Source organism: Taurulus bubalis (genome assembly GCF_910589615.1).
Source record: "Taurulus bubalis genome assembly, chromosome: 2".
Classification (NCBI taxonomy): domain Eukaryota; kingdom Metazoa; phylum Chordata; class Actinopteri; order Perciformes; family Cottidae; genus Taurulus; species Taurulus bubalis.
This window is the reverse complement of record NC_136590.1, coordinates 36,405,499-36,425,324: the sequence shown is the minus strand read 5'-3', so window position 1 is coordinate 36,425,324 and position 19,826 is coordinate 36,405,499. Positions and strand designations below refer to the sequence as shown.

Sequence of the window (19,826 nt, the reverse complement as noted above, 5' to 3'; positions counted from 1 at the left end):
GGGTTGTAGTCCTTAATTATTCTTAGCCATAAATACCTCCTCACAAAACCCCATCATTTTTCGACAACTGTCCTCTCACTCATCTCAATACAAGGCTGCCACAGCTATTAGACACAATGAAAGATAAAGGTATTAGCAAACTGACTAGTCAACCATGTCTATTAATCTGTTCAATGCTCTTAAATAAATGGCCCCAGTTAGTTAATGGGTCTCTCTGGTGGGGGTTTAATCTTAATGTAGCTCTAGTGCATAATACTAAGGACAGGATCTGTCTGGTCATGTGCAGTAGTGAATAAATTCATAAACGTATTAAACGCTATTTTTGATCGAACATGTTTGAGGTGTGATGTATAGGAAATCAATTCAGACTTAGTTTATATTTTATCTAAATACATGCAAATAAGAATATCAGATTTACCAATATTTGAATGCTTTCCTTGAAGGCAAGAATATGATCTTTTGAGAATAAAGTATTATGGGTTCAACATCAGTGTTTAGTGAACAATACTGAATGTTATATAGAGGCATATTAGAGTGTTTATTATAGAGATATTACACACACACACACACACACACACACACACACACACACACACACACACACACGCACACACCATTACAATTACTAAATGTTGCATTTGCATTTGCTTCTGGCTCAAGCGCAAATCTGTCAGCAAAATCCAGAGACTCATCCGGTTGAAGGTGTGGCACTGACCTCCTCATGGAGTAGGCTATTGATTGTTGCCATGTGAGGGTGCCCTTGTTATTCTAACTGAATGCTGAGTTGGCACAGACAGCAGGATAGTAGGGATGTTGCATGGCCAGCAATGAGTGCAAGGGCAGGGATTGAGAATATAAAGTGTTTCATTCTGTGGGGTTTTGACCACTAGTAGGGCTATTGAGGTGTGTGTGTGTGTGTGTGTGTGTGTGCGTGTGCGTGTGCGTGTGTGCGTGCGTGCGCAAGTCAAAAACCAATGTAGATTGAGGTGGTTTCTGCCATCGACACTCTACTGGCGTTGCCCTGGCATGCGATGGTTTTCTATTCTTGGTTGTCTAACTGAATGACTTCATGACAGTTGCTGAGCACAGACCTATTTGAATGTTTTTATCTCTTTATACACTTTGGCAGTTGTACTCTCTCTGCTTCTATTTGCATATGACTCTCATTTGAGCATATACAACTTGAGTGCAGCTGTGAGACTGTGAGGAGCGTGTAGGTGGTGTTACAGAGCATTATCTGGCCTAGGATGAAATATAAATAGACTCTGTTTCCAAACTGAATCTTCCAAACATTAGCTTGTGAACATTTCAACGGTCCGTCTTGTGAAGCTTCTGGTATCGCGCAATGTTGCCTCCCTTTTCTGTATACTGAGTTTGTGCTTTTGTATCTCCTTGTCTGAATTGCAGTTTGAATGCGTTTTCCTCCAGCCTGGACAACATGAGCACCATCTCGCCAACGGACTTTGACAGCTTGGAGATCCAGCAGCAGTACAATGACATCAACAACCGCTGGGACCTGGCAGCAGAGACTGACTGGGATAATGAGAACAGTTCAGCACGCCTCTTCGAGCGCTCGCGCATCAAGGCCCTCGCAGGTATGCTACATGTTTGGTATCACGCAAATGTAGTGGTATGATATAATAGTATGTGAAGCAGTTTTCACAGCCAAGTTACAGAAAGCTGCAAAAGAAACCTGTTATCAAACCATCAGCTTTAACTTATTGACAAATTGCACTGCTGTCTGCATTACGTCCTTCTGAGCTGAACGGTATGATGTAAATGTTGTTATGCCAATTCACACAATACAATCAAAAGACTTAAATACAATATCAAATGCAAACCAAGGAAACATTCAACAAACCCTAGTAATTATTTTTGACTCAAACAAACAAATTAATATTACTGTTAGAGCATACTGATGAAAAAAAAATCATATAAAATCATCATAGCGTTACATTTAAAGATGTTGAAATTATTGGAAATGTATTTTTATCTAATTTTGGAAAATCTTTGAATTTGTACAGCAAATGTTAAAAGTGCTGAAACATACATTTCAGCACTAAACGTAGGTTTAAGTCAATCTGCACTTTAAAGATAATCAGTAAAATTGAGTATTTGTATATTTTCCCCAGCATTTACCATTTCAATGAGAAACTGTATAAACAGCTGTTTGGTAATGCCCAGAGCTTTCAACTGTATGATGGCTCTTTTAAAAAGACATTCTCCCTGACACATGTTTTTCATTCACATACTGACTGACACACTGCCGGTTTGGGACCACCATAAATTCTTCTCTGAATGTTAGCATTTTAAAGATTTTTTTTTGCCCAGCATGTTTTAACATGACAATCTCTGCCAGCAAATTTTTGGACAGAGACTTGACAGATTACTCAATTTATGTAGTAAAGTAGCCAGGAGATGCTGTCCACTATGAGGGGGAATATATATTTTGTGAGTGGACATTCTTAGGGCTGTCTAACTCTACAGATAGACAAGTATTGACTTGCCAGCCTAGCAGCATTAAGGCCATAAACGACACATAATACAGCACTTGTAAAATAACATTCTCACTTTATAACCGAATAGATGTTCACTCCATTCAAACAGAACATCTGTAGTTGTAATCGCTCTTTCTTGAGTGTAATGCAACATATCTTTTTTTCCAAATATAATCATTGAAGACAACATTGTATTATATTTAGGCCAGTATGGTAATTGTTTTTAAAGTAACTTTTTTAAATATACACCAGCAGTTTGAGAAAACAGACGTAGAGACAAAATCACAGATCAATGGTAATTTGCACCGATCTAATGAGGCTCTGTAGACTAATGCAGTAATTTTCAACCACTGTGGACGCACATGTGAGAGATAGTAAGGTGTGCCGTGGGAAAATGTCCAATTTCACTTAATCGGTCCCAAATAATTTTCCTTTGTTGAGCGTCTGAGCCTGCAATATAGTGGCTGGCCTAGTAATTAAATACTCTTCCATGCCAGTAGGTAGCGCAATACTTACCTACCATACAATATATGCTGTATTATGCTACAATGTGACATTTTGTAACATTTCTGGTTGTTGGTGTGCCGTGGGATTTTTTTATTGTAGAAAATGTGCCGCGGCTCAAAAAAGGTTAAAAAACACTGGACTAAGGTACCAACTCTATTCTTTTCCATCCCAAAAGGCACAAATCTCTCTTTATAGGGCAAGACCGAAATACCTCAAAAATGAGGACAAAGGCAGGCAGCTATATAGTCAATTCACCACAGATTAATAAGCAGTGATGGAATGAGGTGGTGAGGCGAGTCTTTAGGGCTGCTGTAGGCGGCCCAAGCCCATTCATGTTACGATCATTTTAAAAAACAGCCATTACACGACTATCCAGTGTTCCTGAATGACGATTAGTTTTATGTGCTGGAACAGTCTACATCAGACCGCATGCTGTGCCTAAACAGTGGTCTTACTAGAATTAATGAGAAGGCTGGATTTTTCAGACAATTTGGGTCTGAAAGCAGCTTTACTCACCTACCCTTGAGACTATTGACATCCTTCCAAGTTGTGCAAGTGCATGCGTGTTGGCAAGCCTGTCCTGCTGGAAGCTCTAACCAATGTGACCCAGGTGAATATTCTGATGGCTCTATTAGTGGTTGTAGCACATACAGTGTGCATGTATGTGTGTGTGCGCATGTGCACCCTGTACCTTCCTGGTTTCACATGCTAAAAATAAAATATCTGCTCTTAATACTCAACAAGTTGCAGTATCAAGGAGAACCCAGCAGAGGGGAGCAACAGGCAGTTACACACACACACACACACACACACACACACACACGCACACACACAAAACAACTCTCTCTCTCTCTAATGATTTTTGAGCACCGCTACCGCTGTATTCAAAGTACTTCTAAAGAGATAAACCTCATTTCACTTACAAATATAACCTGACTCATTTCCTTATGCCAAAAGGGAAACAGACTTTGGGTTTTGCCCTTATTATGTTGCCTGGTTGCAAACGCATTGCACTATATTTCAACATATACTGTATCTTGCTGCCATTTAATTATGGAAAGCAGCAAAGGGCTGTAATACTATTGTAGAAGTGTGACCAGAGAGGTGTTTGTGTGTGTGTGTGTGTGTGTGTGTGTGTGTGTGTGTGTGTGTGTGTGTGTGTGTGTGTGTGTGTGTGTGTGTGTGTGTGTGTGTGTGTGTGTGAATACCTGATATAATCTCTATTTGACAAGTGTGGGCTTGATGTGCACATTCTTTGACATGCTGTAGCAGCTATAGCCCCCTAGGCATAGCTCCTGTCCACCTTTTACAACTTCTCCCCAAATGTCAAGACGTTTAGCATTATGTGAGCTGCTCCTTATGCTTCCTTCTCTCAAAGCCTCTCTTAATTCAACTGTCTCTGCTTTTCTCCATGTTATATGATTGCATCATTTCCTGATTCACACCATTTTACGTCTGGTGTGGCAGCAGCTGCCACTTGTTTCACAGTAGCGAACCACCCCTGTGTTAAGATAATTGTAATTTGCATAAATAACGGCATATCTACTTTCCTGTACTGTGTAGCAAAGCAAGAGGTGCAAATTTGCCTTTTTTTAAACAACGCCCAGCTTCACACTCAAACAGTTACATGTATTTACTTGTGGAAGCTTCCACAGTGGGAAAGCAAAAGGCTTTTTCACAAACAAAACAAACTTTATTTCAATCGATATGAAATCTGACCTCTGTATTCAACCCATCCTAAGCATTACCAGCAGTGGGCTGCTGTAAAATGTAGGGGAGAAACTCTGGATTCAGAACCCTTCTCACGGACACTTTGACAGTAAGAGCAACACAAGCATGAATGGTAGAATATCATTTAAATTCACTGTGCAGCATTTGGTAGATACTTGGACTATGACTCGAGTGATTGTTGCCTCAGGCCAGACCTTTGAGCGCCACGAAGAACTAACAAGTAGCCAATCAGTGCCATGGGCGGGACTAACAGTTGTCAAGCGTTGTCAGCTTTGCGCTGGAACAAAGGAGCATTAATACCAATGGAGACCGCTACAGACAACATTGACGCTGCTATCGAGACCGTTCTACATCGATTAAAAGTACTGATTGCTTTGAAATCCAAGCAGCGCTCTCCTTTGATGTGTGGAAACATGTATCATTTACATCGTCATACTGCTACTTGATGCTAGGTTGAGACTGTGGCATAGCTTCTTTTTATGTTTGTCTGTGTTGGCTGTTGACTGTCAACTCTTTACAATACATTGTGAAACTTCAAAATATATATATATATTATATCGAAACGAGAAGGTACTTATGAAGGGGGCATTCCTCTTAAATAATTTCCATATATATAATATCGCAGGCTAGTTCTATTTTTTTAACTTGCTCCGCTCCACTCCTAAAACACCATCACGAAGTATGTTGTCATGACAACACATCACCTGTCAACTTAAAATTAAGGTGGATACATTGATCTCTCGTGTTTTACCCCATGGAAATGAATCAGAGTGGAGGCAATGTCAGTGAAGATGGAAACGGTGTTTAACGAGTTGACAAATCTGTCTATCAGGCAAAAGGTATGGTGGAACCCTCAATTCCATTCAGTTTATTTTGTATAGCCCAAAATCACAAATTCCAAATTAGCCTCGGAGGGCTTTACAATCTTTACACATCCGACATCCCTGTCCCGGAACCTCACATTGGATCAGGAAAAACTCCCCCCCAAAAAATAGAAAAAACCCTTTCAAAGGGGGAAAAAGGAAGAAACCTTCGGGAACCTTACTTGCTCCAGGGGGATTCCTTTTCAGATCAGACATTTACTGCCAGTGTTTGTAGTACGGTCCAGCTTCTGCCCTCCCCCGGGTCCCTCGAAGGGGGTGTGGGATGATAAAAAATGGCTTGCTCAGCAATAGATCTCTCCTTTCTCCCTCTGGTAGCACTTACTCCTCCGCAGCTTCTATCTGTTTTCTGTTTCTCCTCTGTGTTCATTCACCACACCAGACCATCATTAATTATCATTAATTCCAGTTTTCTCAATGCAGGAGGTTCTCCCACATCTCCTTTTGGCAGACTTCCTCACTGTTTGTTTTCATATTTCACAAGATTGAAATAACTGTTAATCATATCCAGTGTGTTTATTTATTATTATCTATCTAAATGATGGATGAGTTGTAAAGGGAGGAAACAGCCGAAACATAATTTGTTAAGACCCATGTGCCAGACACACAAACCTGCCATCACATCTGCCTGTCATGTTAATTGGGAGTGTGATGTTTGATATATGCCCAGTGGGATCTTAAATGGCCATTACCAGTTTACCAGTTCTCTGCTCTTCATTTCTCGCTGCATGCGACCACGGCATAGCGTCTGGTCTTCCGAAGGAAGTGTGTTCTGTTCGGATCTCATTAGTCCAGTCTCCCTCCATAAACACCCAGTCACAGAAGGCCCGGAGCATTTTGTCCTCTAATGAGACCCATCCAGATGCTCCCTGCTCATCAGGACAAGCACAGATCAAAAAACCCCAGCAGACCATTTTACCACGGCCCCCTGACCAGACCAAACGCCATCCTCTCGTAAGAAAGGTTGTGACCCTAGTCCTCCACTGTGTTTACAGTCTTGTGTAACTTTTGCACACACAGGCATTTAGTACAGTAACTTTTGCATTTTTGTAGGGTGATAGCAGCTGCAAGAAAGAGTAAACCTTCGGTTCAACAAGTTCAAAATATATTCATCATTTTCTCTTCATGGATTGTTTCAGCTGACCGTATTGTTGGTGTGTATTAAACTGATATACTTTTTTATTACTGGTGTGATGGTGAGTCAAGTGCACTTAAACTTGCTTGTGAATCTCAAATATGCACTTAAAGGCTGTAATTACTGTTGCTATATGATATGTTCCTTTGTTGAGTGATGGAGGAAAATAATTGTTTTGGAACTTTTTAAATCCCATCACAATTCAAAATACAATTTCCCTCCAGTGTTTGCATGCAAACAATCATTTAGTCTTTAATAATCATAAAAAGCCACACATATTTTTTCCCCCATAACAAGTTGTACCATACATAATTGTTATACTTGTTCTTAATCTAGTAAAACATAAAATGTGTTAATGCTGTGTAGTTCTATCATTATTTTGCACTGGTAATGACTCACTTCTACCCCCACGCCTGCCTCACCATCTGCCTGACAAACAGACGCACAAGTTCATAATTTCAAATCTTGTTCAGGCAGGAAAGAGCTTGTTGTGTTGCTGAGACATTCTCAACAACTTCCTTCCTGTCTTAACGCCTTATCACAGGGCAGACCACGTGAACAGGAAAAGGAAGATCAAATCTTGTCTTAGAGAGTGATAGAAATAAGAACCACACAGCGAGATAAGAGGATGTGATCTGATGGCGACTTTGGTGATGGACTTTCTTGGCAAGGCCACACCCCCGCTGCTCCCTGGCATTAAGGTAGAGTTGTATAATCTGCCTCAAGCTACGCTGAGCAGAGAACTCTTAATGGTTTAGTCCACCTATACACCTCCTCCCTTCCTCCCTCCCCTCATCTTTCCACGGTATTCTTCCCTTGTGCTCCTCCCTCAAACACACCTTATGCAAATGACACAATTTTCAGAAGGCACAGCCGGCTTTGTTTACACAGCAATCCGACCGCAGCCGGTTGCCCTGCTGTGCTCTGCTCCAGCAAATGCGTGTTCAGAGTTTGGAGGGAAGGAATAGCCAGCCTTGAACGTCAAGGGAGTGCAACTCAACGTTTTTACTTTGCTCAGAGGCCACAATGCTGGTGAAATTATTCACAAGGAGGTGAAACAAGAGAACATTTTGTTCTTCAGCTTTGTTTGAAATATTTTTTTTGAAAAAACCCTCCACCGTTGCACTGCTGCACTTTCATTGGACAAGGTGGGACATAGAGTAAAGAACAGGCGGCAACATTTTCATGCTTGTGTTGTGCCTGACTGAGGCACAGCATTGCAGGAATCTAGAAGAGGAGGACAAATCAAGGCATTTTGGATATACAAAACTTTTTATCTTTTGGAAAGCCCTCCGAAGGATTTGATACATTTGTCGTGGGAAAGTTTGCCTCTCTTGTGCTATGCAGGAAAATCTCCATTCACTCTATATCTGAGAGGAATATTAGGAGAGAGAGATCCAGAAAAAAAGACCATGGAATTGGACCGCAGGGACAGAGAGCCCTGCTTGTCCCCTGCAGCATTTGTTAATCAGGTGCAATACTCTAACATCTTGGAAGGAAGGTTTAAACAGCTGCAAGGTAAGAGTCATACTGACCTGTCGATTTGGTTGAAGGGGAAATTCCACTCTCTTTGGGAATTTATAATATTCCTTTTCTTTGAATGGTTTGTTTAGGTTAGCTCAGCCAATATATTTTAATAAAGAGTTGTTTTATTGACGTCACAGGTTAGAGCCTCAAGTTCTTTGCTGTGTGACCTATGGAAACAGTTATTAATGTTCAAAATGATTGATAAGACTTTCCCAGAGTGAAAAGTGATACTCTTTATCACATTTCCTGTTGTTTATTGAAACAGGTAATATTTAGTAGAATAGGACTATTTGGCTAGTGTTATCGTGGTATTCCTACAGCAGGTGCTCTGGGTTGTGAATTAGTTCCCAGTAATAGCTCAGCATTTTTATAGTCTCTTCCTGTGAGAGGTTGATAAGACTCCTCTCTCAATTCGGTTCTGTTTTTAGTGCTTAATTCGGAGAGAATCTAATGGAGACTTGTAGACACACAGTAGACTTCAGCTCAGCTCTAAAGCAGGCAGTCTGGCACCTGATCACTGGGCCACCTGTCCTTTCTTATCTTATTACAATGCACAGCTCTGTCTCTGGCTAAGGCCTGTGAGGTCCTGCAAACAGAAATCACTAAGGCCAGTGGATGTAGTTGTGACATAAGACGTAGGAAATGATGTTGTAACTAACATTTGGAAAGGCTCGTGTTAAATTGAAGCAAAATCAACACTTTTTATTGTGTTAAGGTTATTGCTGGATCACCATGTGTACCTGTTAGAATTATTGTATTACCATGTGGCATGTTCCTGTGAGCTTTAGACCTCTTAGTCACAGCCCGCGAGATAAAATATTTGCAGCAGCTGAATGTGTACGAGCAATAGTGTATGAAACTGGTATTTGAGTCAGTTGTGTGCATGCAGATCATAGTGTTTTGCTAGTTTCCTGTCCCTCCCTGGTTTCTATCTAGAATGGAGCGCTGTTATAGAGTGTATTCGAGGGGCAAGTCTACTCTGCATGTTTGACATTCTTGTAGTGGATCAACAAAATATTCAGCAATATCTTGATTGCCACCAAGGAAGTGATTGGTCTGCTGAAAGAATGTCTGTGTGTATTTGCCTACACCTCCACACTGACGGCCGCGCTGGTCATGAGTGGAAATAAGACCCAAGAAATAGCATCTTTTACTTCAATAAAAGACTTACAACATTGTCAGATTCAACTATGCAACGTCACGCACAGAGAAGCCAAGGGTACATACCTACATATCTTTTCAACTCGTCAACGTGTCATTTTTGGGGTCAGAGATCAGTAACTAATCTTATGTTGATAGGATTTATTCACACTTATCTACAACAAGAATATTGTGAAATGAGATTCATTCAAACTGGAATCTCTGTTTATGAATACATCTTTAGGAGAATTAAGATGACAGATGTGTGATACGGGTTGTGTTCTTTGTTGGTCATCTCTGTGAATGAATATGTTCTTGATAGAGTTTGCTGTAAATGTACCCATGCACACATACTCAGACATACAACTCAACACATTTTGTCAACACCCACTTGTATTTCCAGTCTGACTACCCTTGAGGCTCATTCTTTCTGTCACTCCCTCCGTCCCTGCTTTAGACCATGGTATGTGCTGAGGAAATAGAAGATGTACACATAGATAGGTGGGTGTTCACTTCACACAAATGGAAGCATTCCCAACATTGTTTTGTATGCAAACCATACTTTTTTTTTTTATATATTTGTCACCACCTCACGTGCAGTTTATGTGAGGACAGTGTTCCCCAACTTTTCCTTTTGGACAAAAATTAGATCTCAACAATACAATGGGCATCTTAACAGAGAAGAAATATTTGGGGAAAAGGCGTGTCTTAGTCATTTTTAATGGCAGGAAATTGTTCAAGACTGATTAATAGGACCAGTCATGAAAGGGCTGAACACATCTAGCATTGTTTGACCAGTGGTGAATGATAAGTAACTAAATAACTACGGCCAAGGATGACTGGTTTAATGGAGCACTGGGCCACATGGTTAAATTGAAGGAACACCTTCAACACATGGCAGCACAGTTGTTGTTTAAAAAAAAAAAGAAAAAAAAGCTTTCTGTTTTTTGACTGTGACCTTCACATTATCCTTTAACTCATAAAATCATTCATGTCCAATAAAGAACATATCCAGCTATTTCAAACACTGACATTTTCTAGTAGCTCAAATGACACCATGCACATTATATTATGCAATCTTATGGTTCCTTGTGTGTGAAATGCAATAAAGAGACGTGTGGAAGTTTCACGTTTTGCCTTTTTATTGCTTCATGCTTCTGGATATTGATTTTGGCACCAAAATGGATAAATTGTCAGTTTGATTTGATGTTGCGGTTCATAGATAACGGGTATTTTGTTAGACCACAGGGTCATTGTCCTGGCTACCTGGACACAGTCAACTGCTGTGGAGTTTGGTCTGTCACTCAGCAGGCATTAGTAATATAGCTCTATACAAATACACAGTACTTTGACATAACCTTATGGTTTAACACAGAAACGTGAAAAGATGTCCAAACAAAGTCTGCAGCTCTGATATTTTTTTGTACTGAATTGACTCATTTCATACTATAGTTTCTGGTTGTTATCTTTCAGTCTACCGCTGATAGTTTTTCCCCCTCATGTAATTGTATTCGGACATTTTGGTCTATTAGGTCAAATCACAACAAAGATTTTCTTTTCTCTTTCTCAGTGATAGGCCTAGCTGCCTAGGTCAGACATATTTCTGGTCTTATATACTTTATTGAAGAAGCTGCATTTTTGACAGATATCAATGCCAAATTTGAGGTAAAGTTTCAAGTCTAGTGGCACAGTATGAATTGAATGTTGTAATTTAATATACCTAGCACTTTTAGTGAAAGCTCTGACTCTCGGGGCCTTCGGCTGTAACTCAGAGTCACATTACCGTGGTGAGGTTTCACCACACGCACACACAAAATGCCTTTGTGTTTGTACAGTTTTTCCAATATTGACAGTTTCTACTTTGACGGGTAACAAGAAAGTGTTGTTTTGGATTCTTTAGAAAAATCATTGTCTTGACTTGACTTTTCACACCCTATTGTGTCCAGATGTTTTGGCTGAGAGCTGCCTGTTTCTGTCTCTTTTCTCATGTGATTGGCCTTGGCCGGTCCCCTCCTCCTCGATCTTCCCCATTATGAGCTGCAGCTGCAGATGGCACAGAGGGGCATGACCTGAAGGACATGTTGAGTTCTTTCACTGCCTTTTTATAAAGGGAAAGAGGATTGGATTGTATCTTATTCACCCTTTCAGTCGTTGTCATTGTAAACTGTCAGCTGTCAGTTCAGCAAAACACATTGTCTTTCTATACTTGTGACCGCAAACTGTTAAAAGTTTAAAAATAACTCATGCCACATGTGGCAATGCAGCAGTTTTACCACAGCCCTACTTTCAAAGTCTTAAGCAAAGGAAGGCGGTTCTGCTTTTACAAGGAAAGTAATGTCAAAGCATGTTCATCGATACGTGACATTTTGCTCACTTAGTTTTGCAGATGCATCACTTTTTCACAGTTGGAGTTGGATATTACAAATAATTGGTCTGACGATATTCAGGGATGCCTACCTAAACGCTGTAGACATAAAACAGTGAGGGTAGATTTTCAATTCCCTCTAGAAATATATAAAGTAAGAGTGAAATAACATGTGCACTCAATGATTTCATCAAACAGTGTCAGGTACATGCAGTGCAACATTCCGTACTCTGATGTTTTTCTACGTTGTTTCAGACTTCCTTATACTGAAGCAACTGTTGAATTGGAAGGTGTAGTAGTTATTTTGAACCTAAATTTGAATTCTCAAATATAAAGATTTACAAATCTAAACTCCTTGATGGTTTGGTCATCATTGTTTAAATTGCCCATGGCATCTATTTAGTACCACACGCTAGCTCAAACCACCCCCTGGTGTCAATAATTAATGGTAAATAAATAAATAATGCTCAGCATAAAACTGACAACCTGATTTTGGCTATTTGAGTTTTTTAACTACCGTATGTGATAAATGCTTCATGCAGACAAATAACAGACTCAAATTTGAGATGTCAAGGACGTTCACTAATGAGTGCCTTTTGGTCTACTCTGTAATCTCAAACAGCATAACCGTTGGCAGTCAAATTAGTAATTTCTCTGTTTTAGGAAGACTACGCATGTATTTTACAGTCTCATGTATTTTTCGCAACCTTGACTATGTGAATTTCCTTTATGGGTAAATTAAAGGTGAGCTTGAACTTGGATTTAGGGTTAAAAACAGTTTCTTGGTTATGTTTACTTTTTCAACAGTGTTCTTTTGTGTGCCTGATGTTGCCACTAATCCAACAAAGAATGTGAGATGCCTGATCTTTTTAAGATATCGACTAGACTCAATGGAGAGATAACAGGTTATGACTCATCCAGATTTGCCTAAACATGGTAGATATTAAGTGTCAAACTAAAATGTCCATATATAAATACATACAATAGACACGCGTACGTACTCATACATACACACTAATAACAATGTGGTTTTCTGATCACTTACATATACATCACACACATCCTTCGTTCTTCACAGTTGTTTCACACGGCTTAACTCCATTTATGTTCAGAATTAATAATACAAACAATTTTAGTATTACAACAATCTGAGATTGCTACAGTTGCGTTTTAGAATATTCATCATATTTTATATAAATTGTAAGATAATATGAGTAAGATCAGAGCTGAACGCGAGAGAAGAGTCAGACTCACACTGAGGGCCTTTCTCTGTGCCCTTTGGCACAAACCATAATCTTGTCTGTGTGGGACTGACCAAGAGAAGGCAATTAAAGCAGATTAAAGCCTCCGGATTGATGGAAGCAGTTTGCTCAATCTTTTTAAGAATGGGGTAACCAGAGGCACTCATTACGCAAGTTTAGGGTGGGAGAGGGACCGGATGTCAAGAGTTTATGAAGTCAAGGGCATTTCAACCCAGCTAGAAAGGGAACCAGGAATGGTGAGGGAGGAAGGCATGACCTCGGCACCACATAAAACGAGATTCAATTGTGAGCAGCACTTAATGATTACCAGCCTGTGCATGAATTTTCTATTGCTCCTCTGAAAGCTTCTTGCGTGTTTGGGAGTGAGAAAAATGATCACAAGACGGTAGTCCGGTGAATTTGACAGTGAATGTGGTTTCTGGAAATGAAAAGTGGACAAAATATGCATTGTGCATTTGTTGCTATTGTGTGAAGTGCTTACTATGGTAAGCTATTTATGGATGGAGTCACTCCTCGTCCTCTGTGCTGAAGTGACGCCACTGGGAGCTGAAGAACGAATACAACGAAGGGATGCAGGATTCATTGAGAAGACAGGGAGCAACATAGGAACACTTAGTTAGGGTGACTCAGCAGGAGGTCTCTATACCCCTCCCCCCACCCCGCCTGCACACTGTCAATGTAGTCATTTTTAACAAATGTAAAACACTTGACAGTTCAGGGTTTGTATGTGTTTTCAGATTTTACATATGTACCCACCAAAACAACATAAATCCATTTTTTCTACAAACCCTGAAAATACGCCATGTCACTCTACAGATCTATCAATGAATCCATGTTCTTTCTCTTTTTTTGCATTAGCCATTTTCGAGAGATCTCTCTTTGAAGAAATCCCAGGTTAACACTTCACAGACAATAAATATAAAACAGCTCTGACCTGTAAGAGCCAGCAATAGTGGCTTTATTCCTGTGTATTTCATAGCATCAATGATGGTTGTCCACCCATGAATTGATTTGACCCTTGATGCAAAAGTGACCCCTTTATTTAGAAAAATGGGGAAAATGTCTAATAGAAACTGGGAATTCATCAAGTTCACCGAGCACTTAACACTCTTAGCAATGCAGCACTTGCTCAGATAACCACACATTAATTGATTTACACCAAATATTAAACCATGGCCTCAATACAACGGTAGAGCTGATATATACTCAGGGTCATGAAATTCCTGGAAAATTTACATTAGAAAAATTTGAAAATATTTTTCCAGGCCTGGAAATGTTTAGAAAAATGTTCAATTACAGATTGTTTTTGTTATTGTTTTAAAATATGCTCATAAAGCTCTGATACCTCGGGCTGCGGCCTTGCCCCTCAAAGCCGCTTCCCCCCCTCTGCTTTCAGGCGGGGTTTCCTCGAGGTGCGTGCTCAGCCATTGACGCTTGGGCCTCTCGTTGTCTCTCCATGTTCGCTGGCGTTTCAACCAACACTCAGTCTTGGCCTCGTCCCAACCTCCTCACCCCCATAATATGAATTGGTGACCATGGACTTATTTGTCTTAAACTGCACATAATCTAATTTGTTCTGATGTGATAATGTTTTCCATTATTGATGTGCATGAGCCTTGCCTTGGCCCAGCGATTCATTGTTTTGTATCTATCTCCATTTTCTCACCAAATATGATCCTAGCCTCTATGAGCCACACAGACAGGATTAAGTCTGGCGGCGTATGGGCTCCGATTACCTGCAGATAATCATCGTTATCAACAGTGCCAAAGTTTGTTTGGGGGTTAAATAGAAAGCAACATCACCTTCAACAGTAGGGCACTGGCTGAGCCAGGCCCCCACTCTACTCCCCTGTCTTGAGGTATACTTAAAGCATGTTTAAAGTGACTGGACGTGCCCAAATATGCTTTTGAAACATCCAATGATGCCTGTAACCACTAGTTCTGATCTGCCATTAGTAAACAATGGAAAAAAACATGGCCTAGAATTCTAATCGCTTGTTTTTCTTGCGTACACACAAACAGGCGTAAGTACAGGTGGATGTTGAGGATAGTCGAGGGAGTTTTGAATGCTCACACATTTAAATGAGAATATATTTAATTCTAACCCCAGAGTGCTTTTAAGGCACATACTTCATGTTACACTTTTACTGTGGAATTGTGTAACAATGTTGGCAGGCTCTGCAGGTATTTTGCATGACATGAGACATCTGACAACATGCGGGAAGCATAGTCTCTGTGTCTTGTCTCACCTTCAGCCACCAGCCTATTATCCTCTGCTGAAAAATACATACAATTACCATTGCAAAGCTTTCTTACAGGTTAGTAAAAATGTTAAACCATTGACGTAGATGTGCAAACATTACAACTGACATATCCTCCCATCGACTAACTACACAATCCACAAATGTCACATTGTTAGAGAAAACAGCTGCACCGGCGTTGGCCTCAAACGCACCTGATGAAAAGTTTGTGTTTGTTTAACCGAATAAGAATAATAGTCGTGTTTGTCTACTTTTTGTACTTGTTCAGTAGCCTTGTTATTAGCAGCGGAGCACCAGCAAGGTTGAAGTATTTCTTCTTTAGAACCCCTGCCCACTGCTTCCTCCTCAAGGCTGAGTACTGTCACAACATGACCAAACGCCAGGAGGAATGTAGGCTCCTCAACTGAACCTCACCTGCCACAGTAATCCACCTTTGCTGCCTCATTGAACAGCTTCAAATCGCTTAGTGGTCCTTTAATAATGAAATAATCTGTTAGCATGGTGCATGGGAGAGATGGGAAGAGGAACAAAGCAAGTTTAGTGAGTCAGTTCTCGAAAGTTCAAATGAGAATGGAATAAAATGACTCAAAACTCAAACAACCAGCACAGCCTTTCACAGTATGAATAGGACCAACCAGGGCTGAACTAAAGCAAGGCTGTTTGAGCAATAATAGTTGTTTGAGTGTGATGCCATAAAATGATCTTGTTTGTCTGATATCCTTGAGCTTCGATAAACCAGGAAAAAGCCCACGTCAGGAAGACAAAAGGGCCGATAGCTGGGATAACAGAGCAAACCTGTTTCTGCCTCATCTCCAACACTCCAAATATGCCCGTAGGCCGTTAAAGTCACTCGCTTTGAATTAACATATCAACTTAATATTTCTATTATGAAAACTTCAATCGCATATCTGTGCTGAATCTGGAAATTGATCAACTCAAGACGACACATTTTTTTAGGGCTTTTTCATAAAATGTGTTGATTCATGTATATATGTGTGCTTTTGCACCATTAACCTTAATGTCTTTGGGTTTATCTGCTGTTGAACTCTTTGTCTGTAATGCATGTGCCCTTTCCAGTGTTACTCAGCCCTCAAGCAGGAAATTAGAGCGGCAGAACAGGATGAGACATCAGTAGGCGATACTTTGCTTTTTGAACACTGTGCTCGTGCTTCCTTTGCAGTCTTGTGTGAGATACAGACATTTTAAGAACCAGCTACTGTACGACACAAGAATACACCCAAATAGACTATCATGGGTATTCATACTACTGGCAGGTACATGTGACTTATACCAGCAGTGAAAACAAAGCCATGTATTTACACTATCTTCTTTTGCTTTCTCCATTTAAAGTCCTGCTCTCTTCTTCTACCACTTCCATGTGTTGTTCTGCTGCCCTCAGCTCTGGTACAGAGCATGGGCAGCCTAATTTTATACTGAATAATGGAATATATTCTTATTGTTTCTTCTAATGCTGGTCATGGCACTTTGGCAGACACTGCTGTCAGGAGAACTGCAACTAAGGCAAGGAAGGGCGATCCACAGGGCTGTGGTGTTGTATCCCTGAGCTAGGATAATAACATGCTTTGGTGATGTTTTTTTACTGTGTGACTTGAGATTTTAATTTCAAGGCTGTGTGTTTTGGAGATCTCACTGAAATGTCAGCCCCCATTGGGGAAACCATGATACTTGACTGGTGTGGCCTGTCTTTAAAGCCACACTGATGCATAAGGCATTTTTTTGGGAGCATGATGGTGGAACATAAACAAATGATATGTATCCTGCTCACTAAATCACTGGACATGACCACATGAAGTCAAAACTCTTCACGTTAGCTTTTTAATACCAGAATCATAGTGAGGTCAAATAAAAAGATCACAGCTGTAAGGGTATTTTAATCACGGTAATAACATCACCTGTTTAGAAAATCAGACTGATTTAAATTTTCTGTTAAAGCACAACATTACATGAAGCTATCTGTAATCCTTATTTCAAAAGAGCAACAGGTCAAGTGTTATGTCCTTTGGTATTACTCCACCCGAGAAAGCTTGTTTGAAATTTCAACATCTTGTTCCGTTTTTAGCAAACAGTTGGTAGAGCGGTTATTTGCACAACATGCTGGCTTTGGTCACTTCACATTGCTCACTCTTTTTGGAGTGGCTTAGTAATCCTTTTTCAGTCAGACAGTTATGAGTTAATAGTTAGTACTAATACTTCCTGAGCCACTAATAGCGTTCCTTTATCATATTCCAACCAATTTAAATCACTTTGAGTGCAAACAAAAGGTTTTGGGGCATCATAATAATGTTTTTTTCATATATATTTTTTTAATTCCCCAAAAACTAACCTTGCAATTTAATCTTGTGGATCTCTTTTGATATGACTGTTCAACTTGCCTTCAAAATATCCCACTATTACATGAACTGCCTACATATGGGGGCCTTGCCTTTGGGTTGAAAGTCTCATCTTTGAATAGTGTTGCATTTGAACATTACAGTAGTTGCAAGCCTTACTTTCTACATGAGATCAGCATTTAGAGAAATGCAATGTGTATTGGTTCCTTCTTTAAATGCATTCTATAAAACAAACCATGCTGTCTAAGCTTTTACTTCAGTAAAACAAGACCTTTGGCAACATTTAGATCCTGCAATGATGCTAAGAAATGGTTTAATTGAATAGGGAGGAGGACAGTTTGTTTACATGTTCAGGTACCTGCCGTCATGGCTGATTTGATGCAACATATGAAGCACACAAGTTGTAACTTTTGGGTTCATGTTGTTACACCAGGCTGCTTTGAAGGCTATTTCTCATTGTTTTATGAGAGAAGTTTTTCTTCCCCTTTTTTTATATTTAATTCCACACAGATGCATGTAGGTTTTATTTTGTTATCTCATCAGAGCTGCTCCTCTGATCTATTTACTGTCTGCTTCAGGGTTTTTCTGTGTTGTCTTGTATTAGGTGCAGCGCATTAAGTACAATGCTAGAATGGTGTTTTCAAAAGGCAGGAAGACCTTGTGTCCTAGAAATGAGGTCACCTTGTTAGGTGGCAAAGCAGGATTAGCTTCTTACTCCCTTGGTCCATATGTCTGAGCTGCTGTTACAGCTTAATTTATTGTGATTCTTTAGTCCTGCGCCAAGCAAATTACATTGTCTTTATGTGCAATTTTGCACTGTCACTTTTCTCTCCTAAAATCACATCATCGGAGTAATTGGCAATGCACATGTGAGCAGAGTCATCAGTAAATTTTGGTCTGACGAGTGAAAACCTCTCACTAAGCTGTCAATACAGTGATCCTATAGAATTAATGGCAAAGCTTATCTGTGAAATGAACTGCTCAGGACATGGGCTTAAGTCCGTATGATTTACTGTCACCTGTGTGCTCTCAGGAGTGATCAAAGTTGTTGACCGTGTTGGTGTTTGTTTAGCGCCAAATTGATTCTTTGTAAATATGAATTTCCCTGACAGTATTGATTTTGATGCCAGTGGCATCTCAGTCAGGGGAGGCAATTGTACTCAATTGTAAATCAACTTCAACCCCCCTCCTCTCTCTCCTGTTGTTTCTTTTGCAGATGAGCGAGAAGCAGTACAGAAGAAGACCTTTACCAAATGGGTAAACTCTCACTTAGGCCGAGTGACTTCTCGCATTGGTGACTTGTACACCGACCTGCGTGATGGCCGCATGCTAATCCGCCTTCTGGAAGTGCTCTCGGGAGAACAGCTGGTCAGTATCACACAGGAACCACCGCTCTCTGTCTTTACCCATAACCTTTCCTTTACTATTACCATGACCCTGTCCCTGCACCACAAGTCAGGAGAGAGGAGAAATCATGCTCTCCATTTCTTCTTTCTTTTAGTGTGCTATACTTCTGCTGCTGCTTCTACGTGTTTTGCTTATTTTAAATGATTGCCGCCCTTTCGTCTTCATGTATGTTGTAATCACTTTTGTTCAATAATTTCTACATAGGTCTTTGTTTTTCCTCTGCTCCCCTCAGCCAAAGCCCACTAAGGGCCGCATGCGTATCCACTGCCTGGAGAATGTTGATAAAGCCCTGCAGTTTCTGAAGGAGCAAAAAGTCCATCTAGAAAACATGGGTTCACATGACATTGTAGATGGGAATCACCGTCTCACCCTGGGTCTCATCTGGACCATCATCCTTCGCTTCCAGGTAACATATAGAGTCTTGTTGGGACATCAGGTCTCTGCATGGGATTTAAAAGTTATTCATGCTAATATTTTATTCTAGCTTACTGCCATTACTTTTGAATCCTAGTCATGACATTGCCAGGTCTAGTTATCTAGCCATTGTGTTAAGTGATGTGTGCACAGTCTAAACTAAAGAATGCTGTGCTAACAGATCCAGGACATTAGTGTGGAGACAGGGGACAACAAGGAGAAGAAATCAGCTAAAGAGGCCCTGCTGCTTTGGTGCCAAATGAAAACTGCTGGGTGAGAAAAGAGTGGGAAAGGGATGACTTGATCACAAATAATAAATACTTTTTATATTATTTAAGATGTATTGA

The 19,826-nt window shown here is 40.3% G+C and overlaps 1 protein-coding gene across 5 annotated transcripts in view; it reads left to right on the top strand.

The window, feature by feature from the left end:
- Positions 1–1,438: 1,438 nt before the first annotated feature.
- Positions 1,439–19,826, top strand: part of sptbn2 (spectrin, beta, non-erythrocytic 2) — a gene marked incomplete at its 5' end in the record, with an annotated part of 34,767 nt that continues 16,379 nt past the window's right edge. For 4 of the 5 annotated variants that reach the window (XM_079214001.1, XM_079214000.1, XM_079213999.1 and 1 more), the window contains 4 exons: positions 1,439–1,595; positions 18,875–19,026; positions 19,298–19,471; positions 19,661–19,752. In XM_079214001.1, the coding sequence (XP_079070127.1) occupies positions 1,439–1,595; positions 18,875–19,026; positions 19,298–19,471; positions 19,661–19,752 (575 nt within the window). Of the gene's footprint in view, positions 1,596–8,153; positions 8,271–18,874; positions 19,027–19,297; positions 19,472–19,660; positions 19,753–19,826 lie in introns of all 5 variants that reach the window. The other variant, XM_079213997.1, reaches the window with a different exon arrangement.